At 39.6% G+C, this 17,067-nt stretch overlaps 1 protein-coding gene across 2 annotated transcripts; it reads right to left on the bottom strand.

Moving 5' to 3' along the window:
• Positions 1 to 3,295: 3,295 nt before the first annotated feature.
• Positions 3,296 to 10,899, bottom strand: anp32e (acidic (leucine-rich) nuclear phosphoprotein 32 family, member E). 2 transcript variants are annotated; one of them, XM_010873702.5, is made up of 7 exons: positions 10,713 to 10,899; positions 7,162 to 7,311; positions 6,861 to 6,983; positions 6,503 to 6,665; positions 6,281 to 6,414; positions 6,144 to 6,186; positions 3,296 to 5,067 (listed from the first exon to the last, which is right to left on the bottom strand). In XM_010873702.5, exons 1-7 carry the CDS (start codon positions 10,764 to 10,766, stop codon positions 4,973 to 4,975), a joined length of 762 nt encoding a protein of 253 aa, XP_010872004.1. In that variant the 5' UTR covers positions 10,767 to 10,899; the 3' UTR covers positions 3,296 to 4,972. The 2 variants fall into 2 exon arrangements, with proteins under 2 accessions (XP_010872004.1, XP_019905533.1); XM_020049974.3 differs by lacking the exon at positions 10,713 to 10,899 and adding an exon at positions 10,256 to 10,404.
• Positions 10,900 to 17,067: the final 6,168 nt, after the last annotated feature.

Genomic DNA, 17,067 nt, shown 5'->3' with positions numbered 1-17,067 from the left:
AAACAAAATGATATTGCCCTTCAATGCTATTTCCTATACAAAAGTATTTTAGTAAGTATTTTTGAATGGCAATACGAAAATACTGTATAACTATGACAGACTTTTTATAGGAAATGGGATAATAGAATCTTCATGCAAAACACAGATTCAGCAGACCTTCTAATAGTATCTGCCACTTAAGTGAGTCTTTACAGGCTAGTCAGTTAGATTTTAATCCCAAATCAGAAACAATTATGATTTACAGAAAGATCCACTACTATCAAGTTGTAATAACTCATACAAAAGGGTCTAATCTCCCATATTCAAGCAGGAGGCTAGGGAGGTATGAAGACTTCTAAAGACAGCTGGAAGTGGAAGACCTAGCATTGACTTGCTGGCTAACAGAGGCTGACTTTGAGGGATGCACACTTGCCACCGTTGAGTGTTGCTTGGTTGCCCGAGCGGGGATTTGCCAGTTGGGTTGAAGCTGGATTAGTGACTCCCTGGATCAGAGCTTGACTGGTGGCTCCCTAGAACAGAGCCAGACTAGTAGAATGCCATTGGAACCCGAGGGGTGGTCTGTCTGAAGGGCAGATGTGGTTGAACCGTTTGTGTTCCAGTTATATAAGCGCATGTTCTCGGTAGCACTGCAGTGCAGCCCTATGGCTGGTCCTGCTGGCAATAGATGGTCAATGGATTGACAACAGTAGGTACAGTAAGAGTCAAATAAACATAATTTTATAGTAATAGTTGATGAATATTTTTTCTAACGTTTTGATTTAATTTATTTTTATATCATTCATTTCATTAATACATTTTGATAGCCTGATAATGCGAAATATAGTTTGGTGTTTTTACCTAAAAAGGTTCACGAGCGAGCTGCCTGAGAAACACTGTCTCAGGCAGCTCGTGTCAAGCAACAAGTGCTCTAACTGGAAAAAAATAGATACCTGCAAACATATTTTAAATATACTGGTCAATTAACCCATTCAAAATTCTTTGTATTTTAAATATCAAAGGCATGCAAAAGGCACTATTTCCATGAAACAAGATGCTGTTTGAGTTTAGTTGACCCAAAACATCAAGGTTATACTTATTACCAGCTCCAGCTCCTTTGGTATCAGGGGGTAGCCATCAGATGCAGTATGGACCACATTGCCATCTAGTGGAACAGTAAAGACAAAGCTCTACGCACTTTATTGCGGATTGACTTTTGTTTTTGTCCCTAATGATGAAATTGGGTAAGAAACTTAAACAGTGTGTCTCTGTCTGTGCTTACACGTATGCATATGGACACAAATTACTGAATTAAATAGTTTTCATATCAACTCCGTGACGGTTCTATAACAGGCACGTATTTACATTACTGTTCTGGGTTTAATTCCCATGGATGGGCCAATATAAAAGTTAGACAAAGAAAATGTTGTCACTCATTAATGGCTTGGAGTGTTTTCTATATTACCTAAATGTTAGTTACCTTTGGCACATATGCTCAGGGGCATTAGTCAGTATTTTTGATGTTACTAGCCAAGCTTTTACAAAACCTAAGTAGATTTACCTATCACAAAAATTCAAAAAATGACGCTGACTGGCCAAAGGAGGCACTGCTTTCGTTTCAGGGATGACGTTGACTGTAGCCTTGTTAATCACGGTTTTTCCAGGTTTCAACACTCAATATCATATAACAGTACTGTAATGTTTACACGGCATAACAGTGCTGTCATCTCAGACTGTTGTAGTGCTGAAGAGAAATGCACTTAATCAACTTAATCAATATGGTTCTGAAAAGAAGAACTGTAGAACTATATCAATTGACTTCAACTCGGTTACTCTGCACCAGTGCCGTCGTTAGGCCTGGGCGTCCGGGGCTATAACCTCGACTCTTTTATGAATAGCCCCGGATCTCAAGTTGACAAAAAAGGTAGCCCCTGATCTATTCATCTACAATTCCGATCGCGCATTATGACAATGTAGACGTGTAGGCCGCCAGCGTGTACATCGACATTTTCCGCATGTACATTCAGAAACCTGTTCTTTAAGTCCCGGGCGGGGCAGGAGTGTGGGCTAAGCCCCGAATGTATTGTGATCCTAGCGACGCCTCGGCTCTGCACCATCGCTACCTTATTGAAAGTGAAAGTAAAAAATAGAGAAAGGTCAGTTTTATTCGAGGGTATGCTTAAATTGAAATGATTAATAGATACAGAGCAGACCGTTCCTATAAAATGTTGATCGGATTAGTTAAAAGAGCTGTTAATGCGCTTGTAAGTGTTATGACACCGTGGTAACGACTGCCAAAATACTGTTTGCTTTTCAGAAGCTGACTGAGTGCTGTGCAGAACAACACACAGGAATTTCAATGCAAGGTGGAAGGAAAAGATCGAAACTTCACTTCAAAGGCCACGGTGTTCATAAGGCAAAGTCTAAAGATGAGGGGGATTAACAACTAATAAATGTTTATACGTAAATAAGTGAATTAATTATCAATGATTAACATTGTTGCTTTAATGCTGAGTACTTAGAACCAATGTTTAAGTTTTCTGTGATTCCTGTTGTTGTTGTTGTCTCTTCTTTTTTATGGATGGGTTAGGTAATTCACTTATTAGAAATGGGCTTTATCGATCAAAATGAATTGTTTCGGTAAATGCAATATGATAGCAATCCCATTGCAGAAAGACTGGGAAATCATACAAGCAGCACTAATAGACATACAAAGGGTTCATAGTAATACCAGTAACTAGTACCACTAAGCAAAAAACAGGACATCAGGATGCTTGTCAGTTGATGGATTTTCAGAAACATCCATATTGGATTCCGTCCCTATGGCATCTTTCAGTGATCCCTCCCACCCATCTGCACAGCACTAAGCAACTTAAGACTAGTATAATAAATTGTTAATGGCATGTTCCATAGTGGCCCCGCCTTGCCTCGCTGACATAACTCCCATGACTCCACCTCTCCATGTCCGGTGGGCTCCACCTACCCTCATGAATTATGAATGTCGGTAACGCCCAGCAGATGGCAGCCGTGATATCTGACACAAAGCCCAACAGACTGTGCGGGAGGAGCCGTATCTCAAATGCCAGAATGGCCCAGGGCCTTATGGGTCGCATTACACTCCTATTCCGCCATCTCACTGGATAGCTTTTAAAAAACGAAGTGCTTGGATGCATTGTTGAGGACCTTCGGTCACATTGTTGAGGACCTGAAGTCACTCTCCTTTCCCTGTTGGTTGTACGACATTGAAAAAATGATAGCCGCACGCTACATATTTTGTTAATTACTGTTGTCAGGATAGTGAATGGCAAATTTAGGTAAGCATTTTCAGCAAAACTATCAATTTATTTCAAAACATTTTCTCTTTTCTGTTTACATTTTTTAATTCAAAATCCTTCTTTAAGATGTTTACAGCACACAAAACACCAAACACAAAACTTGTCAAAACTGCCAAGGATTGAAAATAATCGATATTGGACATGTTCAAGAAGATGAAAACTACGGCAGGTCACTGCTGACACACTGGTCTACAAATAACTTGACTGGATCATAAATAATGACTCATTATTATTTGTATATCAGTCACTCACAACTTACTCATGAAACATTGCAATTTTTGGATCTTCTCGAACACGGACATAGTGTGTTGGGTCAAAGTGTTGCCCTTTGACCTTTATGTTAAAAGAAAATGACAAAAAAGTAATTAAAAACAAACACATGAAACACCAAACAGCAGGAACTGAAACTATTTACATTTTTGCCTTACAAATAATAGGTTAACGTTCCTGCTCTGTAAAATACCAGTACACTTATAAACTAACCTGCATCAACAATAAGACAAAGGTAAAAAGGTACATCAGGATGTCATTCAATCCTACACAAAGCAGTCTGACCTTAACGTTAAATTGAAAACATTTTACATTGAAAACATTACGGCAGTGTCATTCTGTCACTTCTGCAACAACAGCATTAATAGTCAGGCTATAGTAGAACAAACTGTAAACAGGTAGTGAACCTGAAAGAAATATATATGTTTGCATCTGTTATGAAAGAACAAGGTTAAGGGCAAACCACTTGGTTTGATTAAGAATAGAGATTACCAGCCCAGTTCCTGGAAAGCCACAGCTCTAGAATGGCCATCACAAATGTTTTAGGGTCAGTTTGCACATCAGTTGGGAGGGCAACTCCCCAGGGCTAACACTGGTACTGAAACTGCTAGATACCCACACCTTCCACAATTCTTACCCCACCCATAACATTTCTAAAAGTCATATACCATGAGGGACCTACCACAGCATCTTCTAAGCTATCCTAAGGGAGACTTTCGTGGAGTGGGTGGAAACTATCTGGTACAAAATGCTTGTGACAGACAGTGATGACGATAGAGGTTCCTGGTGCCTCTTTTCTGGCCCGGTCTCCCTGGCCACCTGAGTAATGAGGGTGAGGAAGTGTAGAGTGCTGTCCAGTAGGGGGCGTCCTCTCCTCAGTGTGGCCCAGAGAGGTAGATAAGACTTGGCGGGACTGGACTCTCAGCCTGTCACGGATCCTGGGACGTCCCTGGAGGTCTGATGAACACGGACGACAAAGATGGACGTCGTGGGCCACTTCTGCTGCGTGATTGGCCGGCCATTGTTATGACAGCCCTTTGCTTGTGCGGTCGGCTGGATATTGTTAAGACAGTCCTTCTTAAACGAGCACACAACACACCTCTAGTTGCATCTGATCACTGGCAAGCAATATGAGACAAATCCAGCACCACCCACCCCCTTCTTTCCATTTATTTCAGACCCCCTGCACATTTAAGAGATTCAACGTGGGAATTTAACTTGGAATGATTAACAAATGAATAGTCAATAAAATCTCCTTTTTGTATAGTATCTCATATACATATAAAAAGAAACTCCTAGCCTCTACAGTGATATCTATAGTATACACGGAGAAACAATCTGCAAGATTACACTTGGATGTGGATCCAAAGGTTCGCAGGGGAGAGACAAGCCTAGTTGTCATCGTCGTCATCGTCATCTTCGTCGTCCTCTCCTTCGTCCTCAGCATCCCTCTTCCTCTTCTCCCCTTGAACTCCTGCCTTTTGCTCTGGACAGGACACAAGCCAATCAAACTGTCACAGCATGAAACCTTTAAAAGGTGATCAACAATATTTTGATTCGATATGAAATCTAACAATGGCAATCAAATCCAATTGGCATTTCTTTTCATTCAGAATTTGCCACCCTTCCCATGAAATCGAATCCACCGGCAATGAGTCCATAAAAGAGCCACTGCGTGTTCCGCCCACCTACCCATCTCATAAAGACCCGAAAAGGAGAAAAAACACAGCGCCGCCAATATACATCTTCAGTCACGTAACAAAGGACACTGTGTGGACTGAATTTCCATGCTAAGGCATCCATTTGGGTTTCATGTTAATGCATTTATCTTCCATTAAAGTCTACTTTCAAAGGCTCCCCTGGACGTCAGACACACCGCGTATGTATGAGCTAGTAGCAAAGTATGAAGAGGATTGATTTATAGACGAGTGTGCTCCTTGCTGACATCTCCCAGTTGGCGCAGCTTTCAACTTCAACAGTTCACCTACACACTGGGGACTTTTGCTGTGTTCACAAGGTAACAAAACTAAACAGGACCATCTTTAGATAATGGAAAATGGGTGAATTCAAAAGGAATGATCTACCTGTATTGCTTGGATGTAATCTAACCTTAAAATGTAGAGGGTGAACCTAGCTTAGCTCCCGAGGTCAATGCTAACGACTGCACCCAATGGAAGTCACACATTGATCAAAGGGTCAAATCAATACAAGTCACAGTGAGCTGGGGAGCAGATCAATAGAAGTCAAACCCTCCTGAGTCCAAGAGCCAATGCTCCTCTGAGTAATTGGCACATATCAAGTAGTAGTCAGACTGGGGTCAATGTTAATGAAGATGTTAATATATCACTGATTACATCTGCCACACTAAAATACCTTCCATATCAAGGCTAGAATTCAAGTACTTAAATTTGATTACTAGTGACACTATAGCATTAACACAAGTGACACTATAGCATTAACACTAGTGACACTATAGCATTAACACTAGTGACACTATTTATCAAACCCAAGTATTTTAAATTATAGCATTGGACAGTGCAACCTAATAATTCTGATCCTCACCTTCTTCCTCTTCCTCTGCATAGTCATCGTCATCCTCTTCGTCCTGAGGGGCAGGGAGAAATGAACATGAATTAAGTGTTGACTCTTTGAAAAATGAAAAGATGAAGATGTTTCAAGAAAACATTAAAAATTCCCACCTGGATCCTTTCTTTCATCAGGTAAGACAGCCCCACCTCTCCTCCTTCCGAACCCTCCTCATCCTCATCCTCATCTTCATCCTCATAGTCTCCTTTGGGTCCGGCTCCGTCCTCCCCCTCGTCATCATCATCGTCTATGAATGGAGTGGCATTTTATTCAAGGAAGTTCAGAGCAAAGTCTCAAATATGACCATGTTGTTATGATACAGTAGCTATGCTCACCATCGTCGTCTGCCTCTGAGTCAGGGGCCTCGTTGTCCTCCTGGTCGAAGCCATCCAGGTAAGTGACCTGAGGGAGGAGCTCGAAGATGCTCTCGCGGTACTCCTCCAGTGTGGTGATCTCACAGTTAAACAGGTCCAGGCTCTTTAAGTTCTTCAAATTTTGCTGTGGTTTAGGAGCAGATATTAGATCACACCAACCTGGCTGAAAATTCTCACCATGCAAAAATATCGGACAAGAGGGCAAGCAGAGACGCACGTCTCCTTTTGAATGGGAGGATGTGTTAATGCTATAATATTTGATGCTAACAGGAACAGACCAGATAATACGGAACCAGTGGGCAGTGGGATGACTACTAACCAGGGCCTCCACGTTGCTCAGTTCCTTAATCTTATTGCCACTCAGGTTCAGATATGTCAGGTTGGGGCACTTCTCTGAGAGCATCTCCAAATGGCCTGAGATGTTGTTGTCACTCAGTTCCAACTGTGAGAAAAGAAAAAATACAGCAATTTCTCAACAAATCATCCGGAAAACGACGCCAATAAATGTAATAAGACCAGTATTTTTTTTAATGCTACCCAGCATATTTACATTATTTTCTTTTCTTATAGCATGAGTAAACTATGAGGTACAATATGAATATAATTATTTCCCTACTCACCTTGCGCAGTTTTGGCAGCGAGGGTAACTTAGCCAGGGAAGTGAGCCCAACGTTGACCATGCTGAGGAATTCCAGCTCCTTGAAGTCATCTGTCAGACCCTCAACCTCTCCATCACTGGTGCGGCAGTTATCCACTACCAGTTCTGCCACCTACAGGACATCAAGATAAATTAAACCAAATGAAACACCTAGTATGTTGGGAGAAATTGTAAAAAATGTGCATGGATTTATTCATTTTCTATTTTTATAACATAATTACTTTTTGATTTGGAACACAAAACTGACCTGAGACATGTGAGTAAAAGTTTTACAATAATGTTTCTGCTATCTTTCAAAGAGGAGATGTCTGTCTGTAAAACAGCTAGACTCGCAAACTACAGAAAGAATGCTACAAAAGAAGTAAAAATTAGTAAATATGCTAAGCGATAACAATGTCATTGTTCTAGTATAGCAAGTCTCAATAAATAAATGTTCATTAATAACAATTTATAAAAACACATTCGTGAAATGTTTACCAGGGGTATGTTTAAATTTATACAATGTCACATTTTTAAAAGATCTCAGGAAACCCTGATTCAAGACCATACTGCTCAGGGCTACATCTTTAGCCAAGTGTGTGATGATTCTTACATCCTTCCTGATTGAGGCCCTTTGGTCCAATGCTTCCTTCAGTGTGGCACATATTTTTTGTGTGGTAGGTTTATAGTGATTTATAGTGAATAGGGTTTGAATGTAAAACCAACAAGGGTTAAACCTAATTTCCTGCATCAGACACCTTGGGTTATCGACATAACCTAAACTTCGATGGTAGATCAGCACTTATATCTAATTCATACTATGGGAGATTTTTCTGCTCCTCTGAATATGCTGTGACATCCTAAAAAAGCCTTCTGCTGTGTGCTTTAAGATGTAGATTGAAGTTAAAGGGATAGTTTGACCTAGATTCATATTTGGGTGAAGTTCTGCTTACCTTGAGTTGCTCTTTAACGCCCATGAGTGCATTTCCATGTGCAATGCCGCTTTTGTGTCTTGGGGTGCACAGTTTCAATTCACAAATTTGGTCAATGCTAATAATGCTCATTTGAGACTCAGATACAGGTGAATAATGGCTTATTCTTAAAAATTATCCCATAGGCCTTCAAGAAATGCTCAGGGTAAGCAGAATTTCATCCAAATATGAATCTAGGTCGAACTATCCCTTTAAATCCCAGACCTCTTGTAGCAGAAACCAAAGAAACACACATCTTACTGACTTCAATAGACAAATGCACATGAAGAATATACAGCTACCATAGTAATACTATAATTTAGACAATACGTAAAATATTCAAAAACAACAATACCAAACATTGAACCTTTTTGATTATGTTTTAAACATGGTACACCAGGTCTATGACTACAGAAATACATTCTGATGTATGATTCTCATGCTTCCTTCAGCACCCTCTTATGGCACCAATCTTTCTCACAGCTGTTGCTGCTACATGGCCTTGAGATTATGTGTAATCAACCTCATTTATGTCTCCCACACCCAAGCAGATTATGGAGTTTGAGTTGTGGTAGTCAGTCCGTTTGAAACACTTGGCAGTGCAGAGGCGAAATGTTGAATGACTTACTAAGTCATAGTACTAAATTAAATATTGGAAAACAACATTGACAGATGGACTCCAGTTGACTTGCACTTGTATGTAGTACATACAATCGTTTTTTTTATAGAGGAATTGTTGAAATATGTTTGACCTTTGTATTTAAAAGCATCATGCTGCACTTGTCTACTATTGTATTGCCACTATCAAGATGGTTTGTGTTTTGTTACACAAATATAGCTAAACTACAGTGCCAAGTCATGTGGTGGAATGTGTCCAAAATATGTCAGTGTTATAACTATTTTATTTCTTTTCAACAAAGGGTACTGTAAATCCCACCTACGAGATGTGAAAAAAATGGTATTTTCATAGCCTCGTTTTATCTTCACTATCACCCGAGTGTTTAGTAACAGTGCATCATGTCGATATCGTCGTCGAGTGGGAAACGTCAAATACAAAAGCACCTGCATCATGGGACCTCATTGCTGACTAAACAACTATGTTAATTATGTAGTGTAATTATAAAATTGAGAAGAACAGAATTGCCGAAGGCGAGAGTGGCATGTATGAATGCGAACCTGCCTTGTCAACCCTCAGACAAGCGCGGTCTCTGAGGGTTGGGGGGTGGTGGTTTACAGTAATCTACTAAATAGGGGAGGCGGTCTGAGCCCCCAACGCCATCTGCCAGATTCCTTCAACTCATAAACCACAAGGAAGCTAAATAAACAGCAGTTTAATGTATATAACTTTTGCAAATAAATCGTCGCCTACAATTATATCGAGGAAAAACCCGGTTACATAATCACTACATCATAGCATGGAGGCGAAAGACAACTTGCTTTCCGATAGTAGCAGACTACAGTAGGCTATTTAAATGGCCGTGTCGTAGGCTATAGGAAATGTGAACGTAATGAAGACTTTCTTGTTTGATTCACTGTGTTATAACGCATAAGTTAATCATAAATGTGTCTACGTCGAGTTAAACTGTCCCCGTATGCTTTTTATAGATGCAACAAAATGACTTCCACTCCCGCCTGTTAAAAACAGGACTCAACAGCCTGCACTGTACACAAAATCAGCTACACTGACGCCACCGTAGCCAGTGCCTGCGCGTCTCGCCCCAAGAACGGACAGCTGGCGTGCGTGCTGGTTTGGTTTTAAGTTGCGTAGCCTATACATTATTTCGGTAATAAAACTTCAAGCATTGCGTAGAGAGGTTTAAATCACAGATCGTTTTAATATGCTATGGTAGAAATAAACAGGTCTAAACTAAAACGATTCGTTGAGTAAAATGTCCGCTCACCAACCAGTTCGTTGTGCCATCTGGTTAACCTGGTATTAGCTTTCTCAAAAGCGTCGTTACGCATGAAAAGCTTGCGTTTTTAACATTCAACTTAAATTATAGCTGCGTCGTAATTCTTATTGAATAACATCGTCCAACTTCGAAGAGCAACCAATTGATCGAGTCTCTAAGTCCTTAGCAATCAAAAAAAGTTATTTGCCCTTACCACGTCGGTCTGGAATTCTGATTAGCCTGCTGTACATGAGCTAACGACGTAAACTGGCCATTTTTGCAATGTTATTAAGTTTTCATAACGAAATTATCCTCGCAATACAATAGCATAACTGGAGCCGAATATGCTCTTCTTTGACACCTTGAGCGTCCAAGGGATCGCAAGACACGGAGGAGGAGGGTGGTATTGCAGATCTAAGATGCTATTAGACTAAAAAAACGATCTAAATAGCTTTGTGGATACCTGCAGGTAGTTTATGTACAGCATCCAATATCATATTATATTGTACTCGGACGAATAATCTAAATTCTAAATAACAAACAAACTTATAAACATAACCTGACTCGCATCCTCTCTTGTTACTGCCCGTGTCCTGCTCTGTTCTAGGTTATCGGCTCGCTGGTTATCACTTATTTTTTGTAAATTAATAAATAAGGACAATATTACTTACCTCCGCCGGTGTTCTATTTCTCAATTCTAAACTGATCCTTTTCTTCATTTCCATTATTATATAATTATAAAATACCAGCTGAACGTAAAAAAAATGGCAATCAAATGTTCAGAAACTCCACAGCTTAGACCCGCAGCTCGGCTTTCTCGGATGACCACAGTTCTACAACTGATCCTCCATGATACTTCTCACCCAGCCCCCTCTATTAAATCCCGCCCCATGGAGCTCTTGATAGGCCCGTCCTCTCTTCTTTCATCTTGATCGGATATTCGAAAGGCCAATCAATTAGATTGTGCCCATCCACATAATCCGCCTCTCACGACGGATGTGATTGGCTGGGAATGCGCGCGCAGTAGATTTGGATGGGTCAATGTGAACGTCAATATCCTCTATAACCATACATGCCCCCACTCTTCGTTGTTATTGGCACCTTTATTTAAGAGCTACTGCCCTTGTCACCCCCACCACCCGTTATTTCCCTCACAATGTGTTTCGGTCAAGAACTTGAGGTTTAAGGTCAATAATGTAAAATGTATCCTACTTTCTATGTATTTATATGGGTTGAAGTTTCATGAACCCACATTTTCAATCTGCATCAATGTTTTAGAATGACCTCACATGTATGCTGCCCCCTCCCATGTTTTTAAATATGGAGTCCAAGACAGCTAACAGGCTTGCTCCACGTTTAAACTGTAACAAAATGGCTGACATGAACCACCTCAAGCATCGGGGCTTAGAGAGGAGAGGCAGCAAGCCACGCCATCTGTGCAATATAATGGGTTGTTGACCGCTCAGCTGCTCTGCTCTCATAACCTAAAGTCCTTACATTCAGTATTTCATCATATCAAGCCTGTGGTGTTGAAAAGCTATGCCTGCTTTCTAATCTATCATTATTGATGAAACAGAGATGGAGTCACATAATGGCCTGTCAGTTCGATTTTATTTACATAAATTTGTGTATATTTGTAGTGATGTATTTTCGTATATATAGTCCCACGTGTGTTTATATGATACACCATTAAAGGCAATTTTCATGTAAAGGGTTAATTCCATGTATATTCCAACACATGCAAATTTAACATTAGTTAATTTAGAGTGGGCCAAAATGTATCCTTAATCAGATATTGGTTCAGTTGATGCAATAGTAAACAAATATATATATTGAAATACTGGCTATGCAGTTGGATTGTGTCAGAGAAATGTACGAATAACAATCATTAAATGTGGCTTTTTATGTAAAATAAAAAAAATTAAAAAATAAAACATATTTTATTATAATAAATAAAAAGAAAATGTATAGAAAATAAACTTAGGAATGTAATGTATCAAGGTGACCACCAGAGGGACATCCCAAACACTGACCTCCAAAAGGAGTAAATATCCTGACAGACTCACTAAGCTGATTTGTTCATTAAGTTGCCAGAACGTAGGTTGAAATTCTCTTTCGATCCACCACGAACACTGACATCAGTTCACATCAGTGACACAAAACAAGTCCAATAAGTCCTTCTTAGTGATTAAGTAAATTATACCTTGATGATATCATTATCTTCCCACTTTGCATTGTTGAGTATGATAATAATTTGTTCCAATTCTTTTTTGTTAACCCTGGTGAATTTCTTCACTAATTGTTTAACAGGACCTACAACTGAAAGTCAGAATAATTGACACAAACTTGTCAGCCTGGGAAGACACTTCTGGCTGGCTGGGAAGCACTGCAATGAATATTCAGTATAGTTCACACACACACACACACAATCTCACCATTCCTGCAGATGTTTTCCCAAGCTAGGCTACTTATGCCACTTCCACAGATATTGCACACTGACGTTAAACACTTTGCTTTACTTCAATCTAAACATCTAAAATAGGCCTGTAAGTAAGCATTTCCCTTTTAGTTCACACCTGCTGTTAAGGAATCATGAGATCTACCAATATTGATTTGATGTTAAAGCGATACTTCACCCAGTTCACCCACTGACTGAACATCATGTATGTAGAATGCTTTTATTGAAACCATAACTTGAATGGGATTGATTTCACAAAAGCCACATAATTATGATACATATATTTTAATAGTATGCATGTCATATTGAACCAATTTATAAGGGCCTTTATTAACCTTGTTAATAAACATTTAAATACTTTTGGAAGATTTGGATGTGATGTGCGAGAAATGCTTGTATAGGTCTCTGGACTTGGATGGGATTTGTGCCAGAAATGCTAAGAAAGGAATTCTGCCTAGAAAATCCCAGAAATTGAAAAGGGGGAAAATGCTTAAAGCCACATTTACAAGTTGATGGTGCCACTTTTTGGTTATTATGCACCAATTTTCACTCAGTGTACCCATCATAATACTGAAATAACAGAATTTTAAGAAGATTGCAAAATATGGTTAATCACCAATTTAATGCAAAGAAATAAAAAAAAGTAATTGTCCCTTAAAGAGTAAGGAAAATGGGAAGAATTAACATTTTTCCAGACAAAAATCCTAGAATACATTCACACCTACTCAAACAACTTCAGACACTGTCTCGTACAATTTAGATCTTCATAGCACATTCCCTGACACCTCTCCAAACCCACATTACTTTCAGAATATTTTGGATTTTAGAGACCCTGAAAAAAAACTGATTATGTCACAACAACATCATTGACAGTAGTATTTCTACAAATATGTTAATTTTGAGATTTTTGAAAAATACTTCTCATCAAAGGGGAGGTGGGTGAGGTTGGGTTATTTGTCTTTTGGATGTCTCTATACTTTCTTCTTGTCTTCTTGTTAATATTACTACATATGAAACAATTAAAAATAAACATTAATTCCACTTACATTTGCTATAGTCATTTGTTCTGTAGCTTCTTTATAAACATATTTTGAAGGAAAAATACTTATTGTACATACTTGTTGTACAACCTTTAGGAGAAGTTAAGAAACAGATTATAATCTGTTTAGAACACATCTGTAACATCTGTATTAGTAGTTGTTTATTTAGATGTTGTTTATTTTAGAGAAAATAAACATTTAGAAGAAGATAGAAACCCGGACGGTTAATTGAAAAACATACATAAACATTTTACACCACTGCATAGCAAGTTACTCCCCCAGAACAATGTGTCGTACTATTAGTGTCCACAAGATGGCAGATGGCACAAGGATGAATTCAACCAGATAAAACTGGATACGTGTAATTGCCAAGCATGGACATGCCTTATATCCTGATGATCCTGTATTTAAAAATAACTAGTCACTAGAGGGTGCAATAGAACTTCGGCCAACACACTCATCTGCCTTGTCTACTTGAGGTTACTGCCTCAACCACCTTGTCTACTTGAGGTAGCCACCTCATCCACCTTGTACACTTGAGGTAACCGCCTCATCCGCCTTGTCTACTTGAGGTAATCACCTCATCTGCCTTGTCTACTTGAGGTAATCACCTCATCTGCCTTGTCTACTTGAGGTAACACCCTCATCCGCCTTGTACACTTGAGGTAACCGCCTCATCTGCCTTGTCTACTTGAGGTAACCCCCTCATCCGCCTTGTACACTTGAGGTAACCGCCTCATCTGCCTTGTCTACTTGAGGTAACCTCCTCCTCTGCCTTGTCTACTTGAGGTAACCTCCTCATCTGCCTTGTCTACTTGAGGTAACCTCCTCCTCTGCCTTGTCTACTTGAGGTAACCTCCTCCTCTGCCTTGTCTACTTGAGGTTACCACCTCATCTGCCTTGTCTACTTGAGGTTACCACCTCATCTGCCTTGTCTTCTTGAGATTTGAGAAGGCCTTTTTTCTCAGCTATTGCACGTTGAATCTTTGATAATCTTCACTGGTCAATGTTCCAGCCCTTATTACACTGAAATTGCTCCGTAACTGTAAGGGATTCAGAAGTACTGAAACAGTCAAAGGAATTATATGAGACAACTTGCTTTCCACTTGATATGACTTATTACACTGCCATCTCTTTGTCACCAGCACCGCTACATACACAACACAAGGCTCCCTAGAACCAACTTATTCATAAGTCTCTTTTAGGTTAATGCCCATGACTCACATATTTAGATATGCCATTCCTATAACAGTCCAGAAGATATCTGATCACTCTGAAAGCCTACAAATCCATTGGTCAGGATTCATTTCACCAATGACTGGAACAAATTATTACAGAAACATATTTCTGTGTCATTGTGTTGTGTTGTCATCTTGCAATTGAATGGCTTTGGCTAGATTGTCACTGAAAATTAGAATTGGTTCTCCACTGACCTACCTAATAAAATAAAGTTTAAATAAATTACATTGTAGAGGATTCCAAGATGCCTCGTTGCTGGGCAACTCCATTCATGGTGGAACCTTAGTGACTCCTTGAACCTGAGAGTGGACTGTTGTCACATCGTTGCAGCATTTCCTTTAGTCCTTTGTCCTCCAGCAACGTTGTGACCAACTGCTGTTCATAGACAGTGGGGGTTGGGGTGGGATCATTGTCAAACTTAAACAATAGTAGACACACATTGACATATTCTCATGGAAAACGTCAGCAAGGAGCAGCATTGACCCCGTCTGGCTTAAAATGGGAATGAAATGCATTGATAGACAAAGGAATGGGAATCTACCATTACATTTCCTCACCTTAAAGATTTCCCATTGAGTATTTTAAATCGGTGATTCACCCAAAAACAATGCAATGTCATAGGCCTATAAATTAGTTCACTTTACTTTGTAAAGCCCTTTTACATTAGCAGTTGTCACAAAGCCCCAAACCCTAAACAGCAAGGAATAAGACCAGGACCATTAAACAACATGGAAGTTCATCCAATCATCTGGTCATAATTGAAATCATCTGTTTCTCAAGCATTGCAATGTAATGACCCATCAGTTTTCCTTTTGTTGTAATTATCCGCCTCCTCCTTTCTCTCAACATGCTTTCCACCTCTTCATTTCTTCCTCTTCCCTTCACTGCTGTCTCTCCCTAAGGCATCCCTCTCATAGCTTTGGTTCTAGAAAATCCGATCTGTTTTCTGATCCTTAAGAAAATCATGAGGTAATGAATCATCATTTATTCTACATCTACATCTGCTTCTAAATGATGTCAATTTCTCTTATAGTTCAACAAAGTAAACATGAAGGAGAACTGGAGAAATTGTAACAATATATATTGTTTTTGACCAGGGCCTGCACACCGTTTTTTTCCCCCCAGGTCCAGGGATCCCTCAGTCAAGAGCTTGGTTGCAGTCAGGCAGGTTTTAAAGGCTTGGAACTAACTAGAGTTGATCCTGCTGGGGTTAGAACAAAAGACCTATTGAGAGCTTCTGTTGATGAGAGATTAGCTAAATTTTCCGCCAACATCATTTGAATCCCATTTGTCAGCAAGATAGCAGTCAATAGACTTTGGCCTATTATATCAATTAGCATTGTGTAAATCCATATGTAGAACCCATACAGTGGGGAGAAGTATTTGATACACTGCAGATTTTGCAGGTTGTCCTACTTACAAAGCATGTAGAAGTCTGTAATTTTTATCATAGGTTTATTGAAGAGTAAAAAATGTTTGCCAACAAACACCAGAGGTGAGTTTGAAGAAAAAGAAGCCATGGTTATGCAGAAAATAATGTTATCCGAACTGTGAAGTATGGTGGTGGATCTGTGCTGTTGTGGGTCTGTTTTACTTCCAAAGGTCCTGGGAACCTTGTTAGGATACATGGTAACATGCATATCAAGTATCCATGTTACCATGTGTATCAGATATTCATCCAAAACTGGTTTGTCTCTGTGAGGAAGTTAAAGATTGGTAATTGTTGGATCTTCGAGCAGGATAACAATCGAAAGCATACCTCCAAATCCACACAAAAAAATGGTTCACTGAGCTTAGGATCAAGCTTTTGCAACAGCCATTTGAAGACATGTTAGTTGAGCTGAAGAGGAGAGTCTACCAACAGGAACCAAGAACTCTGAAGGATCTGGAAAGATTCTACATGGAGAAATGTTCTCAAATCCAATCCGATGTGTTCTCCCACCTCGTCAAACGTAATACGAGACAACTCAGAGCTGACATTTAAGCCAAACATATTATCGATTGGTACAGACCATCAACAGATAAAACAGAATGATAGTTCCAAATGATTGGATCCAATCCTGTCGAGAAATCGGATCAGTTTGGGTTTCCAATCACTCTAAAACAATGTGATGATAATTGATGATGCATGAGGACAGACATGGAGCCTTGGTCTGAAGCCATTAAAAGTAACATACCATTTTTACAAGCGCAGTGTCAGTAATGTTACAGTGTCTTAAACCAGACTGTTATGTTTTGTGTTGTTTGTCTTTCAGAAAGGGGGATAATGTGGAGACTTTAAAACTGTGA

Source organism: Esox lucius, chromosome 10 (assembly GCF_011004845.1).
Source record: "Esox lucius isolate fEsoLuc1 chromosome 10, fEsoLuc1.pri, whole genome shotgun sequence".
NCBI classification, from domain to species: Eukaryota; Metazoa; Chordata; class Actinopteri; order Esociformes; family Esocidae; genus Esox; species Esox lucius.
This window is presented reverse-complemented; position numbering and strand designations above follow the sequence as displayed.

Excerpts from the sequence above, each read along its gene's own strand:
- anp32e (XM_010873702.5), bottom strand. The coding sequence starts at position 10,766 with ATGGAAATGAAGAAAAGGATCAGTTTAGAATTGAGAAATAGAACACCG. Across the intron at positions 7,312-10,712 it reads GAAATAGAACACCGGCGGAG|GTGGCAGAACTGGTAGTGGA; the intron begins GTAAGTAATATT and ends GATGTCCTGTAG. Across the intron at positions 6,984-7,161 it reads CGCTGCCAAAACTGCGCAAG|TTGGAACTGAGTGACAACAA; the intron begins GTGAGTAGGGAA and ends CTTTTCTCACAG.